This window comes from Chenopodium album, chromosome 20 (genome assembly GCF_948465745.1).
Source record: "Chenopodium album chromosome 20, dcCheAlbu1.1, whole genome shotgun sequence".
In the NCBI taxonomy this organism is placed as follows: Eukaryota; Viridiplantae; Streptophyta; class Magnoliopsida; order Caryophyllales; family Amaranthaceae; genus Chenopodium; species Chenopodium album.
The window spans coordinates 9,070,274-9,087,227 of NC_137853.1; the positions used below are offsets into that span (position 1 = coordinate 9,070,274).

The 16,954-nt window shown below is 33.6% G+C and overlaps 1 protein-coding gene across 4 annotated transcripts; it reads right to left on the bottom strand.

Annotated features, from left to right (window-relative positions):
• Nucleotides 1-2,048: 2,048 nt before the first annotated feature.
• Nucleotides 2,049-7,225, bottom strand: LOC145598390 (uncharacterized). 4 transcript variants are annotated; one of them, XM_081654736.1, is made up of 2 exons: nucleotides 4,254-7,225; nucleotides 2,049-2,994 (listed from the first exon to the last, which is right to left on the bottom strand). In XM_081654736.1, exon 1 carries the CDS (start codon nucleotides 6,800-6,802, stop codon nucleotides 4,298-4,300), a length of 2,505 nt encoding a protein of 834 aa, XP_081510862.1. In that variant the 5' UTR covers nucleotides 6,803-7,225; the 3' UTR covers nucleotides 2,049-2,994; nucleotides 4,254-4,297. The 4 variants fall into 4 exon arrangements, with proteins under 4 accessions (XP_081510862.1, XP_081510863.1, XP_081510861.1 ...); XM_081654737.1 differs by having other exon boundaries at nucleotides 2,050-2,994; nucleotides 4,316-7,225; XM_081654735.1 differs by having other exon boundaries at nucleotides 2,051-2,988; nucleotides 4,339-7,225.
• Nucleotides 7,226-16,954: the final 9,729 nt, after the last annotated feature.

Here is a 16,954-nt window from a genome sequence, read left to right on the forward strand (position 1 = left end):
AATAATAATAATAATTGATTGCAACCACTCAAATGTCTCAATCTAAATTACTCATAATTTGTCCATCCCAATCACCGGGAAGAATAATTGCAAGTAACTAGATACAGAAATTATGTCTACTCTATCAACACATGAACTTCATCATTACTTTAGTAATCACTATTCTTATCACACTTTTTGTCAATATAGGGAATTGAATTTATCATCCTTACAAGAAAAAAAAATTTCTTTATTTTATCTTCATTTTGAAAGTAGTGAAAGCTATATCCTTACATATAAGGATCATATATATACAATATACATAAATTTTTTATTTTTCTTCGGCCGGATTTCTTTTATGTTAGCCTTACATTAGTTGTTTAGTACTTGAATTTTGGCGTAAAAAAAGGTAAAGAGAACAAAACTTTATTTTTAGTTTGAGAAAATTAAGGGTCCGTTTGACATCGTTGTAGTTTTCTGTTTTTTGGTTTTTTGTTTTTTAAAAGTATATTACATATGTTACATAATGGATTAAAAAATATTTAGACTTATTAAAATCATGATAATTTTGAAAACTGATAACAAATAAGTGAAAACACCTTTTTCTTGTTTCCTGTTTTTGGTTTTTAGTTTTCAAAAAAACAGAAAACTAAAAACCAAAATTGATGCCAAACAAGCCCTAAGATTACAGTTTTGTGTGGAAATTTATTTTTTTTGAAGAATCGATAGGATGATATAGAGATCACTTACATAGTTACATTGATATGTTTAGAACAAACTAAAAAGCTAAGGATTAATTAAGCTAAGGATTGATATGATTATGATATATTTATTTATAATTATGACATATATATATAGCTACTTGGGCCATATAAAATCATTAAACACTTTTACAAATACAATTAGTTTACAAATACAATTAGTTTAGGGGCTTATGTCCATTCAAAATAAAAAAATAAAAAAATAATAAAAAAAAAAGTAGTTTAGGGGCTTATGTAAAAATGAAACTAGTGTTGTAAGTGATATTTGGTTTATGTTTAATATCTTTGTTTTTAAGGTTGCATATTCATTTTTCATATATTCTGATTCATTGATATCGAATATAGATAGACGAATAAATGAGTATTTTGACCAGATCTAGTTTTTAATTTGATTTTCCCCCTTATCTAATAGAGTCTATGATATAATTTACACAACCTAATTTAATTTGAAATTTTTGAAATGTTTATTATCATCATCATCTTTAAAACAACATTATAATTCACAATGACAACAACAATCATGAGACATAAATTGTAATGTTGGGTTTGGATTTTCAATGATAAGAGTAAATCATACAAAGTATAATGAAATGCATTAGATTAAGCCTCCTATAAGAAAATATGGATTAATGCCTTTTTGAAAAAATAAAATAATTGTGGGTATTACTTTAAAAAAAAAAAAAAAAAAAAGAAAGAAAAGAAAAAATTGCTTTATTTTTTCCCAATATATTTGTAACTTTCAACATACAAGTACTCTCTTGGCACATAGTGGTGTTCGAGTGATATAAATTAAATGATCATTTACATTCTTTAATCTACACCTTAAATAATTTTACAAGTACTCGCTATAAAAAAAAATACAAAAAAAAAATAAAAAAAATAAAAAAAAAAAAAGGAGGCAGATGAAGTTTGTACAAGCCTCAGACGAAAATAATGCCAAGTCTGGCCTTTTGAGGCAAGTAGGCAACTTTTCAAAATCATCTAAAGAAAGTGGTGTTCTGGTGCCACTTTCATGCAGGAAAAAACTTAACATAATTGGCATCAGATTTGACAAAAATTCTCCCAAATTTAGATTATTCCGATTTCTAAACCAACATAAATTAGGATTATTAAAAAGAGACCAGACAAATCTGAGATTATTCCTGTCAAAGTTGCTTACAAAGTATGTAAATTTTTTATAAGAACTGACTATAAAATTCATTTCATCAGAATATGTTTGAATACCCTGTGCAGAACTGCAGGGGCAACTCATACAGTATTCTTAGCCGGAAACACCGAATATACTCGGCTAGTAAGCTTCTGTAAAAACTCAAGTCTGGTTTACTGAATGCTACAGAATCAAATAATTGAACAAAATTGAAGCGAAAGCTAAACAGAGGTCCATAAATCAGAATTACATCAGACTTCATAAAAAATGCATCATCTTAACTAACAAAGAATGAAGATGACAATAATATTGACACAAAGTTAAATAATGAAACTGACTAAAAAAAAGTTGCAAACTTAAAATGGAAGCAAATGTACATGGACTAAAATGCCTACTCTTAAGATTATTGACTAAATCCTTCCTATCACCTGCAAAATTATCAGATTGATATCACAAATCCTGATCTTCAAATCAAATTTGTTGCGAAATCTCTATCAGCTTCACTCATCTGTTTGTGTCTTTCCGACAGTCTTTCCGTCATTTTGGGGTCCTCCGCGAAACAGTAATCACACACTAGGATGAGATGCATCAACCAATCAATCTTTTGCATGAACATCATGAGCTTAAGGTTGATGTTTTCAAACAGAAGCTAGCTAATTCAAAGATTGATTTGATGTAATGACCCAACTTAACCTTTTTTTTTTTCATTTTTTGATGAACCACAGCAACCATCCAAAGCTTCAAAAAAGACTCCCACTTCCTTTTATGGTGGGGTTCCACACTGTGTTGTGCAGACACAAAGCTAGAACATTTGGAGATGATATGGAACCCAGCAAAAACAAGTGCAACTCCAGCTATAAAGATTTTTTTGCTTCTCGCATCCATTGCAATGCCTTAAAAACCATGTCTCCGTCCATATCTAATAAATTGATAGAGCAACAAGCCGCCTTAAACAAAATAAATCTGGCCATTCCTGTTTATTTTTCTGCTCAAGTCTTTTTCAGCTTATTCTTCCTCCACGATATACAGCTCCTACTGTTTATTGACCGGTCTAAGGAGGGATTCCCAGTCCAACAGTTTCATCGTCTGATGCTGCAGCTACTGAAACTGAAAGATAAATATCAGTGTTAATCTCAGTTTATTCAGCATCTGTCCATACTATTCATCAATAACAGAATTTTTTATGTAAAGATCATACCACATTTAAGAAACAAAGCACAGTGAAAGAATGAAGTGCAGTAAGGAGGAAAGCCAAAAGCTAGAAAAAGAAACATATGGCCTGCATTGAATAAGCGATATAGAAATGCTTCGCTTATTGACACCCAGTATAACCACTGAACCACATATTAGTTATCAGGAACAAGGCAAACTAAGGAATATATTCAAGGTATAAGCTGAGAATCATCAAGCAGAAAGATTGTTTACAGATAGTAGAAAGCACTTAATCAGCAGTAATCAGCAAATACTGTTCAGGATAAGCAGAAACCCTAAATGCGTCTGAAAAGAAAGTAAAAGGCAACGAATCTAACAATAATAGTAGACATGGATGTTAAAATTTTGGCCGAATTAGAAAGGACAAAGATAATCTCTAAACAAAGACAAAAGCAGTGAGGAATTCACAAAATGTTCACAGGATGCAGACCATCAAAAACAGAGGACATAAGATTAAGTTAAGAGCTCAAAAGTCCTTTAACTTGAAGACTTTGCAACAACCATAAACTATTATGACGGTAAAGACTAAAGAGTGCACTAGGCCTCACAAGTCAGCTACAAAAAGCAAGATTAAGAAGAGAAACACACAAGACAGTTGTAATGGCTTGCTGCAAACATTCCAGAGCATTGTTGTGGACATGGCGACATGCAGATTAAGCAAAAAGAGAGAAAATCTACCATAAGTTATGATCCAAGCAGTTAAATTCTAAAAAGAGCATGAACAAATCAGTGCCGCAAATGGTAGATAGCAGAAGCATTGCAACTTACAGGGTGAACTGATTAATGAATGAAATTCGAATAATGTAAAGGAGAAATGGAAAAACTATTCCCCCTTGGAAAAAATCATTACTCAAAGCAACAGAACCAAGGTTACATCATTCTTCCTGCTCTCCAAGAAATCCTCACAAAGGAAACTAGTATCTTTTCTACATCTAATGGACTGAAAGTCATAGCCAGGTAGGGGCAAATCATAACTCAAGGCATCTAACAATAAGAATAAATACAAAAAATCGAAACCCTAATAATGTAAGTAGCTCCTTTCACCACAATCCTGTGCCCTAAAATATCTTCAGAGTGCGAGACAAAAATACAAAGGTGAAAGGAGTAAATAAAGTGGCTAAAAGAATTCAATAAATTCTGCTATGAGATTATACTTCTAAAAGAAGATGCAAAGGAAAGGGACTGCATTGAAGACATATCATGGACCAACAAAGACCTCATTTAGGACATCATCCTCACCGGTTGGCGATGCAAAAAGCTCTTCATCCTTGTCTTCATCACTAGTGAAATCGCGCCTATCCAGCTTGGAATGAGCAGCAATGAAAATCATCTTCTGAGCCCTATCCATCCCCAACCTCGAACGACCATGAGCTTGAGCCCATTTCAAGAATGAGGAATTACATTTAAAACCGCGAGCAGTAGCATGAAGAAAGATAAGCCTAATAGCCACCTTCCCAAGGGACTTGAAGTCTGGAAGATAAGTTTCCCAAACAAGCTTACTGCCATGAGGATTGGCAATTTTCATCTTTCCAGAAGAGGGATCTCTCTCCCTTAACTGAACAGCTTGTGCATAAACTGGATCAAGCCCTTCAGTCCTCCATTTCATTAACTCCATTAACGCAATGTGTGCTTCCTCCCTCGAAACCAGTCTAGTAATGAGCTTGTCAACATCCTTCTCTTGCTCGGGTGTCAGGTATTTGAAGGGTGGAAGGTACTTCCCACTGCTGTCCCTCACCAAATAAAGGGGGTCCAGAATGTAAGCAGCAGCCCAAGCAGGATGGTAGTTCTTCCTGAACCGCCTTTCAATCAGCTTCTCGATGAGAGCTTCAGCAATGTGGAACTTGACACACCAATCTTTAACCTTAGTCCTAAGCTCTTCCCACAGGTGAAGGCATTGTCCAACTAAAGGCCTATCAGTCACAAATTCATGAGCCATTTCCTTCACCAATCTTACCAACGACCGCACTGCTTCCAAGTCATTCCAAAACCCTACATCTCGAATCATCTCACCAAATTCCCTAGCAATTGGGTCTTCCATTGATACTATCTTGTAAGATTCATCTAAGAGCACCAATTGTAACACTCGAGCTGAGCTCATTATGTCTTCTATCAAAGCATAAATAGGCTCAAAATTCAAATTTTCGTGCTCTTTCGTAGGCACTCGAAGCAAACCAGCAAGGCCATACTCTCTCAGTTGGTACTTGTGGAAGCTATTCCGCACTTGTGTTTTGTTGTTGACAAAGTTTGCAAGCTTAAGGCAGTTCTCAGCAACATTCTTAAACAAAGGGAGCTCCCTATAGAAATCTTTGATCAAACCATTAAAGGCCTGATACTGACAAGAAAGATTAACCATCCACTGATTCTGATTCTCTAAATTCTTCAATGCTGAGTTGTTAAACTTATCAGCTACTATTCCAACACACTGCTGCAAAGCATTGCCACACATGTCTGTCATTGTCTCCCACAACACTTCCTCAGCATACTTAGACGGCGCCTGACCGCCCGTAAACACCGCCCTCCGGTAAACACTCACACCATTCGGCAAATTCACAGTCAGATTCACCAAATTGTCCTCAAAACTACCCTTAGGCTTCCACCCATCAGTTGAAATTTGGAAGAAGGGAGCATCCCTTATCTTAGCCTCGGATTCTTTCCTAGTCTCCTCGTACTTAAAATCCAACCTAGACCCACAAAACTCCCTCTTAGAAACCTCAGGAACACCCACTTGATTAAGAAAAGCCTTGAACTTTGGGTGTTCAAGGCTTGAAAATGACACAGACCCACATGACTCATACACCCAATCACTCAATAAATCAAGTGCACACTCAATTTGGGATTTGCTTAAAGCAGGCCCAGGTGATGCTTTAGGGCTCTTCAATCTCTTAATACTCTTCTCAAATATATCCCTAGCATCCGACATTTCATCCCCTCTCCCTCCAACACTTCCACCACCACCCGCCAACCCCAATTGTTGCTGAACATTCACCTGATTATGCTGCTGCTGTTGTGATTGCACTTGGTGAACCACCAATGCACCACCACTTGTATAACCCATCTCGGCCGAGAACCGAGCTGGGTCAATCACACTAATAGGGGCCACATATGGCGCATTTGTGTTCCCCATAGTGTTGGTGTTGGTGTTGGGTGTGGTTGGAACACCCCCAACACCAACACCCCCAGCACTCCCACCACCGGAAGACGACGAAGAACTCCTCTTCCGGTGGTTGGACGGCGGCTGCTGCGGAGGTGGTGGTGTAGTCCCAGTACTATTATTCGTCGTTGTCATAGTAGTACTACCAACACCACCGCCTCCGCCTCCGCCACCACCACCAGATGACAAACAAAGCGACTGCGCCTCACCAGCCGTAGGTGGTGGTGGCGAAACAGACGACAAAGGTCTAGGCGTAGTCGGAGAACTAAAATTAGGACAAGTACCCCTCTTAAGATGTTCAGAGGCAGTTCTAGATGGGTTTGAAGCACTAAACATTGTGTCACACAAACAACACTTTAACTTAACTGCCTTAGGCAATCCAGTGTCGGCGTTATGAACCAACAACGGCTCTAAGTGGGCCCAATACCACGCCCCTTTCCCCCTTATCGCCTTATTCCTCACCAACACCAACCCTTCATACCTCTTATGCACTGCTTTCGCCGTCGCCTCCTCTCCCGCCGTCTCCCCTGCGTTCCCCGCTGCGGCCGACATTTATCCAATTGCAAATTACTTTCTCTCTCTAAAAAAAACACTCTACTTCTATTTTCTGGGGTCGTTCACATGAAAATCACATTCACCCGGAAAATACCGTAACGTCTCGCCGGAGTTTGCATCGCCGGCGACTCTCCATAACAGAAACAGAAAAAACAGGAAAGGGAAAAAAACAACAACCACCAAAAAAAGAGGAGAGAGAAAGTTGGAAAGAAAGAAATGAATGATCTGAAAAATGGGAGAGAGTCAGTGAATTTCGTGAGAAGGGTGGTGGGTTTGTTACAGCAAATTTTTTGGCGAAGTTGTTTCGCAGTGAGTGATGGGTAATTAGAGAGGAGAGAGAAAATGGGGAAAATTTTAGGAGAGAGAAAATCAAATCAAAATAAATAAAAAGAAATGGTGTTTTTTGTGTTTTGTGTTTTGTGTTTAGTGTTTGTGTTTGTGTTTGTGTTTGTGTTTGTGAAGTCCTTATTTGTTTCAGAATTTAATTCACGCGCCTTTCTTGTTGCGAGTTACATTTATACTTTTATTTCCTTTGATTATTCAAACCAATACCCAAAGTCCAACGTACGAATTCACTATACGACATTACTCTGTACACTCACTCACTTAGCGTTTCAAATACACGCGCTTTTTTATTTATTTGAATTTATAAATAAAATAAAAGAATCAAAATTCTATGAGTATATTTTTTATTTTTATTTTATTTTATTTTGTTTATCGTTCATTTTTTTTGTGTTGGTATTGTTGGGGTCATGTTAAAAGAGAGAGGGCCCCTCCCTCAGATAATGGAGGATAGTCCAATATTATTTTTTAAAAAAAAATTTTACTAAATAATTAAAATAAAAAAGGAAATAATAATAATAAATTTCTTTTTCAAATGTGGGATCCATCCACCCTTCTTGTTTGTTTATACCTTTTTGGTTTTATTTTTTAAAAAATTTAACTTTTTGAGGGGGTAATATTATTAAAAAATAATAAAAATTGATATAGGAAAGATTTATCTTCGGCAAGCAAAATTGGATTTCCCTAATAGAGGCTTGTTATTCATGTGGTGATATTTGAATAGGGGTATATATAAAAGGGGTAACCTAGGAATTTAATGTGATCCCACCAATATTTGTTGGGGTTGGGAAGTAGTATTGGTGTTGAGTGTTGACCAATTAGGTTGAAGGAGCAAAATTTTGTGTTTGAATAAGTATTACCAAATCTACATGGAATCCAACCTTGGGTTTTCAAAAGCCTCAAGAGTAGGTAATATACACAAATTTGGCAAACTACATGCTATTTTGCTCTTTTGCCTTTGTTTAACCTCTATTGTTCATTATACCATTATAATCATTTATTTGAGACCCAACTTGGGGGTTGGTTGTCACAAGTGAGAATATTATGCTTGGATGTATTCTATGGAGTATTAGGAATTAGTATCTTCAAAACAAAGTTTTAGGTATCTTATGTAATGTATAAAACACTAAATCGTGTTTTATTTGTAATTCTCGTATCTATATTTGCTTTCAGGAGTATTAAGAAAAGATACCCCGTATATTGGAGATAATGTATTTCAAGGATGCAAAGCCAATTAAAGTTAATTAATCTTTCGTAGATTTCAAAGCTTATTTTGTGGACTAACCATCTACAGTTGGATTTTCATAATAGTTATCAAGATCGACAAGAGCATGTTTGGCAAAATATAGTTGTAAAGGTAGGGTTTGTTCTCTTACGTTGAAATTCAGTTCAGTTCAGTTCAGCTCCTAATTTACTTCTCTTATAAAATATTCATTTCAGTTCAGTTTAGCTGAGTTCAGTCAATGAGAACAGGCCCGTAGTTGTTAGTTGTGGTGGTAACTGTTAGTTGTCAATAAATTGATAGATGTGAAGATAGATAATTAAAGTATGAGTGTTTAGTCAGTAGTTATTGATAAACTATTACATAAAAAAGAATTTAAAAAAAAAACAACATATATCATATCATCAACAGTTATCTTCAATTTTCAATAGCTAATAATATTAACTTTTGACAAAAGATACCTCCACCATTAAAAGAAAGCTACCTCGATCACTACATCAGTAACCGCTCAAATTTTTTATCAAGTAGTGGTTTGGTTAAACTACTAAAAGTTACTATAAAACTAGCGCCGAACACGTCCCAAATCCTTTTTTTTTAAAAAAAAAAAAACATAATGTGGACTTAATAGTTTATTATGCATATCAGAATTTTCTAAGTAATTGGTATTGTCTTAGACTCTCAGCCTATATTAAAATTTTATTTTCATTGTCTCAAATCTTAGTATTGACATTTTATATTGGAATAAAATCCAATATTATTTGGATATATCTCTCTATCGACTATCAAAGTTAGAGTTTCGCTTAGTGAAAAAAATATCAGGTACCTAAAATTTGAATAGAACATATTGGATACCGACATTTTTAAAACCATAATGGAATCTGGTGATTTTAGCTTCAATTGAAAATGAAACTAAGGGTCTGTTCTCTTCAGATTATCTCCAGCTCAGTTCCAATAAGTTCAGTTCAGTTCAGTTCCAATAAGTTCAGTTCAGTTCAGTTCTTAATTTCCTTGTCTCATAAAATATTCAGTTCAGTTCAGTTCAGCTCCAATAAGTTCAGTTCAGTTTAGCTCAGTTCAGTCAATCAGAACAAGCCTTAAGAACTTGTTATGGCTCTCAAATTTTTGGAACCAATATCAGTTGGGTACCCATTTACCCATTTGACTTTTACCAAAAAAAAAAAATCAAGAACTCTTTTTTACTACCAAAATTTTCAAAAGTTTTATATTATCACCAAATAAAAAATTAAAAATTAAAAATTGTTTTTTACCACCTGCCTTCAAAAATCTAACGAAAATTTTAAATTCTCTGATTTTCGTGCCAAACACAATGTCTTTAGAGGTTTTGGGGGGCAATTTATTTTTTTAGATCCAATTTGAGGTTAGAATTGACAAATAATGATTGGAAATGCCTCGTTTTGCGTGTTTAAAAATATCTAGATTTGTAAAACACGCAAAACGAGGTATTTTCGATCATTTTTTGTCATTTTGACCTCAAATTGGACTCATAGGGCCATAATGCCCCCTAAACCTATGAAAAATATGTTTTGTGTACAAAAATCGAAGAATTTTTTTTACGGTAGGTGGTAAAAAACAATTTTTAGAATTTTATTTGGTGGTAAAATAACACTTTTAAAAGTTTTGGTGGTAAAAAACAATTTTTTGATTTTTTTTTTTTTTTTGTGGTAAAAGTAAAAAAAAAATTTATGTTGAATTTATTTAGTGAGTGAAACTATAAAAGCATTAATGAAGTCTAAAAATAACTAAAACACATTATATCACTTGTATTATAAGCTTCAAATGAAATAGTCAAATAGACCAACAACTTGACGTAGCAAAATCAAACCCTTTTATGCAGACTAGATAACTAAACGGGTTGGACTTGCCTATGGGCCAGAAATCTTTGTTTTATAGCACTAATCTATTAACTATTACTAAAACAGAAGATGATGACATCATCACTGCCCACGTGTCGTTCTTTTAATAAAAAATTTCCCGCCTAAATGCAATGATGATGTCATCTCTTTTTCTTTTTTCTTTTTTTTTTATTTTTGAAAATTAAATATTAGAAACTTCTATCTCACAACTAAAACCTATCAATTTATCATAGGAAATTGAACAATTTTTAATAACACACTAATAAATGATCTCGTACATTGAACTATGAATTAGACAGTGTCGAACAGATACTATATTATAGTTTTGATGAAAATAAAAGATTTTAAATTACAAAATGTACGTAATTCTTATTTATATTCATGAATAATAGTGATTTATTATTATTATTATTATTATTATTATTATTATTAAAATGTACAAATTAAAAATAGGATTTATATAAATCGTGCATCGCATGAGTTCTAACCTAGTTTATCTTATATTTATTAACAGGTCAGACAGTCTAGGCTACGATAAATATTGTCATGTTCCATGTCCTAACTCACCCATATATTCAATTTTTTCCAAAATTGTTTTCCAAGCCCGTCCGTTTAATACAGCCTCAGTTATTTGCTATCAATATAGTACCATCTTTTGTAATATATGTGTAAAACGGTATGTCGTCCACCGGAGAAGGTATATCATGGAATATTTCATCCATATTTATTACTAGTTTAAGTCTCGTGCACAGTTTTTACTTAACCAAATAATGAATTACAATGTTAAATTAACAATAATAATTTTTATAAAAAAATTAATATTTTTAACTGAAACAAATACTTGAATTTCTTTTCAAAAAAAATTAACTTGAATTTTATATTATATTAGATATCAAAGTTTATTGATCATTAAACATTTAAAAAAAAAAAACAGAAATTTAATGATCATAGGGTTCTATATAAGAATGAAATTTTTTGTTAATTTTAACCCGTCTAATGTACTTATGTACCCCATATGTCCCTTTTTTGTTGGCATATTCTGATTGGCATAATGTTTTAGCATACTTTGACCAACAAAATTTTTTATACAAATATATAAAAAAAATTAAAGTGTCAATCTAGTTGGAGCAAACAAAAAAAACTTTCAAAGAAAAATACATGATGTAGAATGATGCGAAGTATTGGAGTAGTACATCGTTCTAATATATTACCTTACTCGTAGTGGTACATAGTTGTTTGTTAGACCATCTCCAATGGTGAGACTAAACTTTGATTATTAAATACAAAATGAATTGTTTTTAGGAAATTTTGTTTTTTACCACCTCACAAAAACACGAAAATCTGTTTTACCACCTCCAAAAAAAAAGTATTACTTTTCCACCTCATAAAAAACACGAATATAGGTTTTACCACCACTTAACGGTTTCCATCCAAAAATTCCGTTAAGTGTGGCCCACGGTAACACATGTCAGCATTTTATTTGCTCAAAAAAAAAAAAAAAACCTAAATCTACTCCAGCCACCACCACAGCGCCACCCCCGCTCCACCGCCGCCTTCCCCCCAACTCACCACAGCACTCCCCGAAACCACCACCCGCGTCGCACCACCAGCCCCAACCCACCTAAACCCTCCCCCTCCCTTTCCCGCAACCGTAACCCCCAAAAACCACCAAACCCAAAACCCTCCTTCCCTAATACGGTCACGATTTCGGCCACAAATGGCCGATATCGGCCGGTTTTAAGGCTGAGTGGCCTTAGCCGGCCGATTTCGGCCATTTGTGGTCGGAATCGTGGCTGTTTTGGGGGGATTCGTGGTCATTGAGGGTTGTGGGTTGGTGGTTTTTAGGTCGATTGCGGTTGCGGGAGAGGGAAGGGGGCGTTCAGGTGGGTTTGGAGAGGGAGGGGGTGGAGCCGCGCCGCCGGTGGTAGGTTCGGGGGGGCATTCGTGGGTTGGGTGGTGGCGTGGTGGTGGCGTTGTGGTGGTGGCTGGGTAGTTTTAGGGTTTTTTTTATTTTTTTTTCTTTTTTTTTTATTTTTTTCTTTTTTTGGCCAATAATAACACGACACGTGGCTTTATGGGCCCACTTAACGGATTCTTAAACGGAATCAGTTAAGTGGTGGTAAAACCTATATTCGTGTTTTTTATGAGGTGGTAAAGTAATACTTTTTTTTTGGGAGGTGGTAAAAGAGATTTTCTTGTTTTTGTGAGGTGGTAAAAAACAAAATTTCCTTGTTTTTAATGGTAATACCCAACCCACTTCTTAATTTAGCAACTCATGTGAAGTCTAATTTCCCAATGGTGAGACTTTTTAAAGTATACTAATGTCACTTTCATATTATAAGTTTTTTCTTAGAAAAAAAAACAACTTAAATAAATTACAAAACATATTATAATATTGATAAGGGCCCATACTTTTTGTCAAATGAGACTCAAAGTTGAGTATCTAAACTTAACGTTTTTATTTTAGAGTTGCTAAGTTCAGATACAAACTTATTGATATCTTTGCAAAAAATACTCCCTCAAGTCTCACCATTGAAAATGGTCTTATAAAAAAATACCTATTATAAAATGTATAAGAGGTATGTTAAAATATTTTCATTGATGCAATAGAATATAGTTCGTATTTAGTTACCAAATTGAAAGTTAAATATTATAGGATAAATAAATTAATATTTATGAAGTTTTGGAAAAAAAAAAGGAAAATAAAAGTGGCTGGAAAATTTTTAGTCAAAACTTGACTAGTGTAATGTGAGATTCGCTTTCAGTATTATGTTATTGAATTGATGATTATATTACTCCTTCCGTTTTGTAATAATCGCAATATTTTCCTTTTATGTTTGTTTCATAATAATGACAAAACTTTCTTATTTGGTAAATATTCACTAGCTATGCTATTTTATCAATTCTTTCTCCTACTAAGTACTAACCCCACTCTAAACAAAAAATTTATTATTTCTCGCTCATACCAATCCCACTTACACTACTTAATTTTTATATTTCTTTCTCAATCTAATTATACTTTATATTATAATAAATTTGTCCACCTGCATTATTTTTATTGAAACCTAATCTATATATTTTTTTTCTTAAATCATGTGCACTATATGTCAATGCGATTATTACAAAACGAATGGTGTATCTTATTACTTCCTCCATTTTTTTTTTATTAAATGCATCACTTTTCAAATTACGGACTCTTAGGCAATTTTTGGAGTAGAGAGAGATAGAGAGAAAAATTAAAGGACCATGTGATAAGAGAGATAAAGAGAATGTATTGACTAAGGCCCTGTTTGGTTTGATATAAAATATTTTCTTGGAAAATAATTTTCCTATTTTTTTCAATTTTCTTTTGTTTAGTTTGTGAAAGAGTGGAAAATTGCATTCTTAATGATGGAAAACATTTTCCTTTACAAAACAAGGGTCCACATTTTCCTACCTTCTCCGATCCTTATCTCCTTTTTATTTACATCGCATCCATCTTCAGATTCCTACTCCTAGTTTTTATTTTTCTCGAACTTTTCTTGTATACAATTGTATTTTTCCTTGAAAATGTGTTTTCCATGAAAATTAATTTTTCATTGAAAATGTTTTACATCAAACCAAACAGGGTCTAAAAGGAAAATTGATGCATCTAAATTGAAAAAACTGGCATATATAAAAAAGGAATTAACAAGAATAATCCAACCTTTGCTTTATTCTCCCAAAATAATCCAACCTTTCGATTAATCTAGAATAATCCTAAGTTTAATACTTATTATCTTTTAGTGAACCTTTTTGACCGGTTACCTGAACTTCAGGTAACTTATTTTTCTTACTTCTTTTTCCCTCCTTCCTTCTCTCTTCAACTCCATCACCTCCTTGAACCTTCCGCCATTGCCACCACCACCTCAGCCACCACTTACCCCACCTCCACCCCTAGCTACCCAGTCCCGAAACCACTCACCTCACCAAACTGAAACCACCAATTCCATTCACTCAAACCCCGTAACCACCAAAAACCCCATCCCCACGTACCCAGACCTCGAAAGCCTAACCCCACTTACCTAGAACCCGAAACCACCACCTAATCACATCATCACACCACTGCAGCAGCACATAAACTGACCACCACCCACCTACGGACCACCAATCTAAAGCACCGCAACGCACCCACATCTCCGTATCGGCATTGACCATTTGTGTGGAATTGATGATTTTGGATGGTTTGATTTGTTTCCTAATTCAATGGGCAGATTATATTATTGTTGCTGATTGATGATGATTAAAGAAGTATGGGAAGCTTGGGATTAAAGCCCCAATGAAAGCAGCCATAAAGAAAGGAAATGGGAGGTTAAAGGGGGGAGGGGGATCTGAATATTTTGGGGTCTGATTGTAGGGTCGTTGGGGATTGTTCGTGGTTGGGGGTGGAGTTATAAGTTGGTTGTCAAGCTGTGGGGGTTTTGAGGTTTGTGGTGGTTGTGGTGGTGGGGGTGGCGCCATAGTGTTGTTGGCCTAGGTGGTGGAAGGGATTGGAGGAAAGGCCATGGAAGGAAGATGAGGAAGAAAGGAGTTTTTTTTTTTTTTTTTTTTTTTAATATCAGAATTTGTGAAATAAAAATAAATAAAAAATTAACCAACGAGAAAGTGACACGTGGATTAGAACCGACTATAATGAGTTAGGTGACCTGTTAGGGTTGCTGTGAGAGAATAAATAGCAAACCTAGGATTATTCAGGGTTAATCAAAAGGTTGGATTATTTTGAGAGAACGAGACAAAGGTTGGATTATTCATGTGAAATAATCCAAAAAAATGATGCATCTAATATAAACCGAGGAATCATTATTTCTTATACTAAATAATACTATATATAATCTTAATGATTTCCTTTCTATCCATAATAATGCTCAACCTCCTAATTTAACTAGTTATTGGTTTTTAGAACAAATTTTAAAACCAATTACATCAATATAATAATGCAATTAAATACCCTATTTACTTTTGATTGATAATAGAAATTTTTTTTCTATACAAAACTTAGTTAGGTAGCTAGGTACAGAGCATTATTAATTTCATTAGTAAGGAAGTTATTAATGTATTTGAAAAAAAGAAGATAATATTTAATAAAAAATATATAATAAAAAAGAATATTCCTCGAGATATCTTCTTCGATGGGCGACATACCATTTTACACATATAGACATATAGTACAAAAGGTGGTACCGCTAATAGCAAATAGCTGAGATCGTACTATTTAGCATACATCGTGAATTGAGGTTATTTTAAGCCAATTTTCCTAAGTTTAATGTAAATAAGTTATAAGTTTTACAAGGGTAATATACAAGTAGTTATTTCCATACATAGCAAATTCTATGTAATTTTTATAATGTTTCTTCTTTATTAAAGGGAACTAGCTTTTGGACCCGTTCTACGCACGGGTTATGCTTAAGTTATAAATTTATTTGAAACTTTACAAATTATCTTGTCACCAAAAAAAAAACCTTTACAAATTATTTGAATGAATTTATTTTATCGTCTTTTGACATATTATAATATTTTATGAATTAGTGGTAATAAACTAATAGTTGTAGAAAAAATGGCTTAAAATCGTAAAATCATATCTCTATCGCATGATATATTAATCAACAATTTGTATAAAAAACTACTTTGTAAATACCAAACACTTATTATAATTTTATAATTTTTACATCAAGTGTGAAGGCATGATATTCTTCTTTAGTCTTTGCCAATATATGTCTCTTATATTGCGTTTAATATCTTCAAAACTAAAGCCCCATGACACGCAAATAATGTCATCCTATGGAATTTCCATAGTATTCTTGCCACCTCAATATTTCCCTTTTCAATCATCATCCTCATTGTTGTAGAAATTTCACATAGAATTTTGAGAGATAAACTAATTTTTTAGTTTTTGAAACTTAATGAGTGTGAAAAAATCTTTATTGAAAATTTGTATTTATATAAGAAGAGGGGGAAGATTAGGGGTCAAATTAAAGAAATGGATTATGAATGTGAATAAATTGAATTGATAGATGGAATAATGAGAAGAGGAGAAGGTTTAGGAAATTTTATTTGTTATTGAATTAAAATAAAGATTACAAAATATAAAAGTTATTGAGAAATAAAGGGGGAGATGAAGAGAGAATTTCTTTGAAAACATAAGGAGGGAGAATGAATAAAGAAAGGTGAGAAAGAATGATGACATGTGTCAATTTTGGTTTGTGTTTTTAAATACTAAGTATAGATATAGATTAGGCTATGTTCTCTTTCTTTTTCTTTGTTGAATTGAAATTGTTTTTTTGTTTTTTTTTTTTTGAAAGTTTGAATTGAAATTGTTTTCATTAAACTAAAATTATTTTTACAGAATATAATTATTTTAAGGTGAAGTAAATATGACTTAATTTTGTACGATTAATAAAAACATAGGTGTCTTTTTATGTACGTCAGTCGTTAGGGTTACTTTAGATCAGGGTAAGTGTACCATTGATGTGTGAATACAATATTTATTGTACGCCTATGTTTTTTTTCAAAAAGTTTGTGCTAACTGAGCTTTTTAGTTCACTTTGCCCAAATGATCTGATTTGACCAAAATTTGACATTATGTGCACGATAATCTATAAAATGCTAATCGCTACTTAAAGAGTTGTGCCCAGTTAATTTCCCAAATAAACAAAATTTGACTGTACAATTGGAGGGGTATTAGCATCTTTTCAT

Coding starts and splice junctions, on each gene's coding strand:
- LOC145598390 (XM_081654734.1), bottom strand. CDS start 6,802: ATGTCGGCCGCAGCGGGGAACGCAGGGGAGACGGCGGGAGAGGAGGCG. Junction 2,995..4,338: donor GCTTTTTGCATCGCCAACCG/GTGAGGATGATG, acceptor TTTATCTTTCAG/TTTCAGTAGCTGCAGCATCA.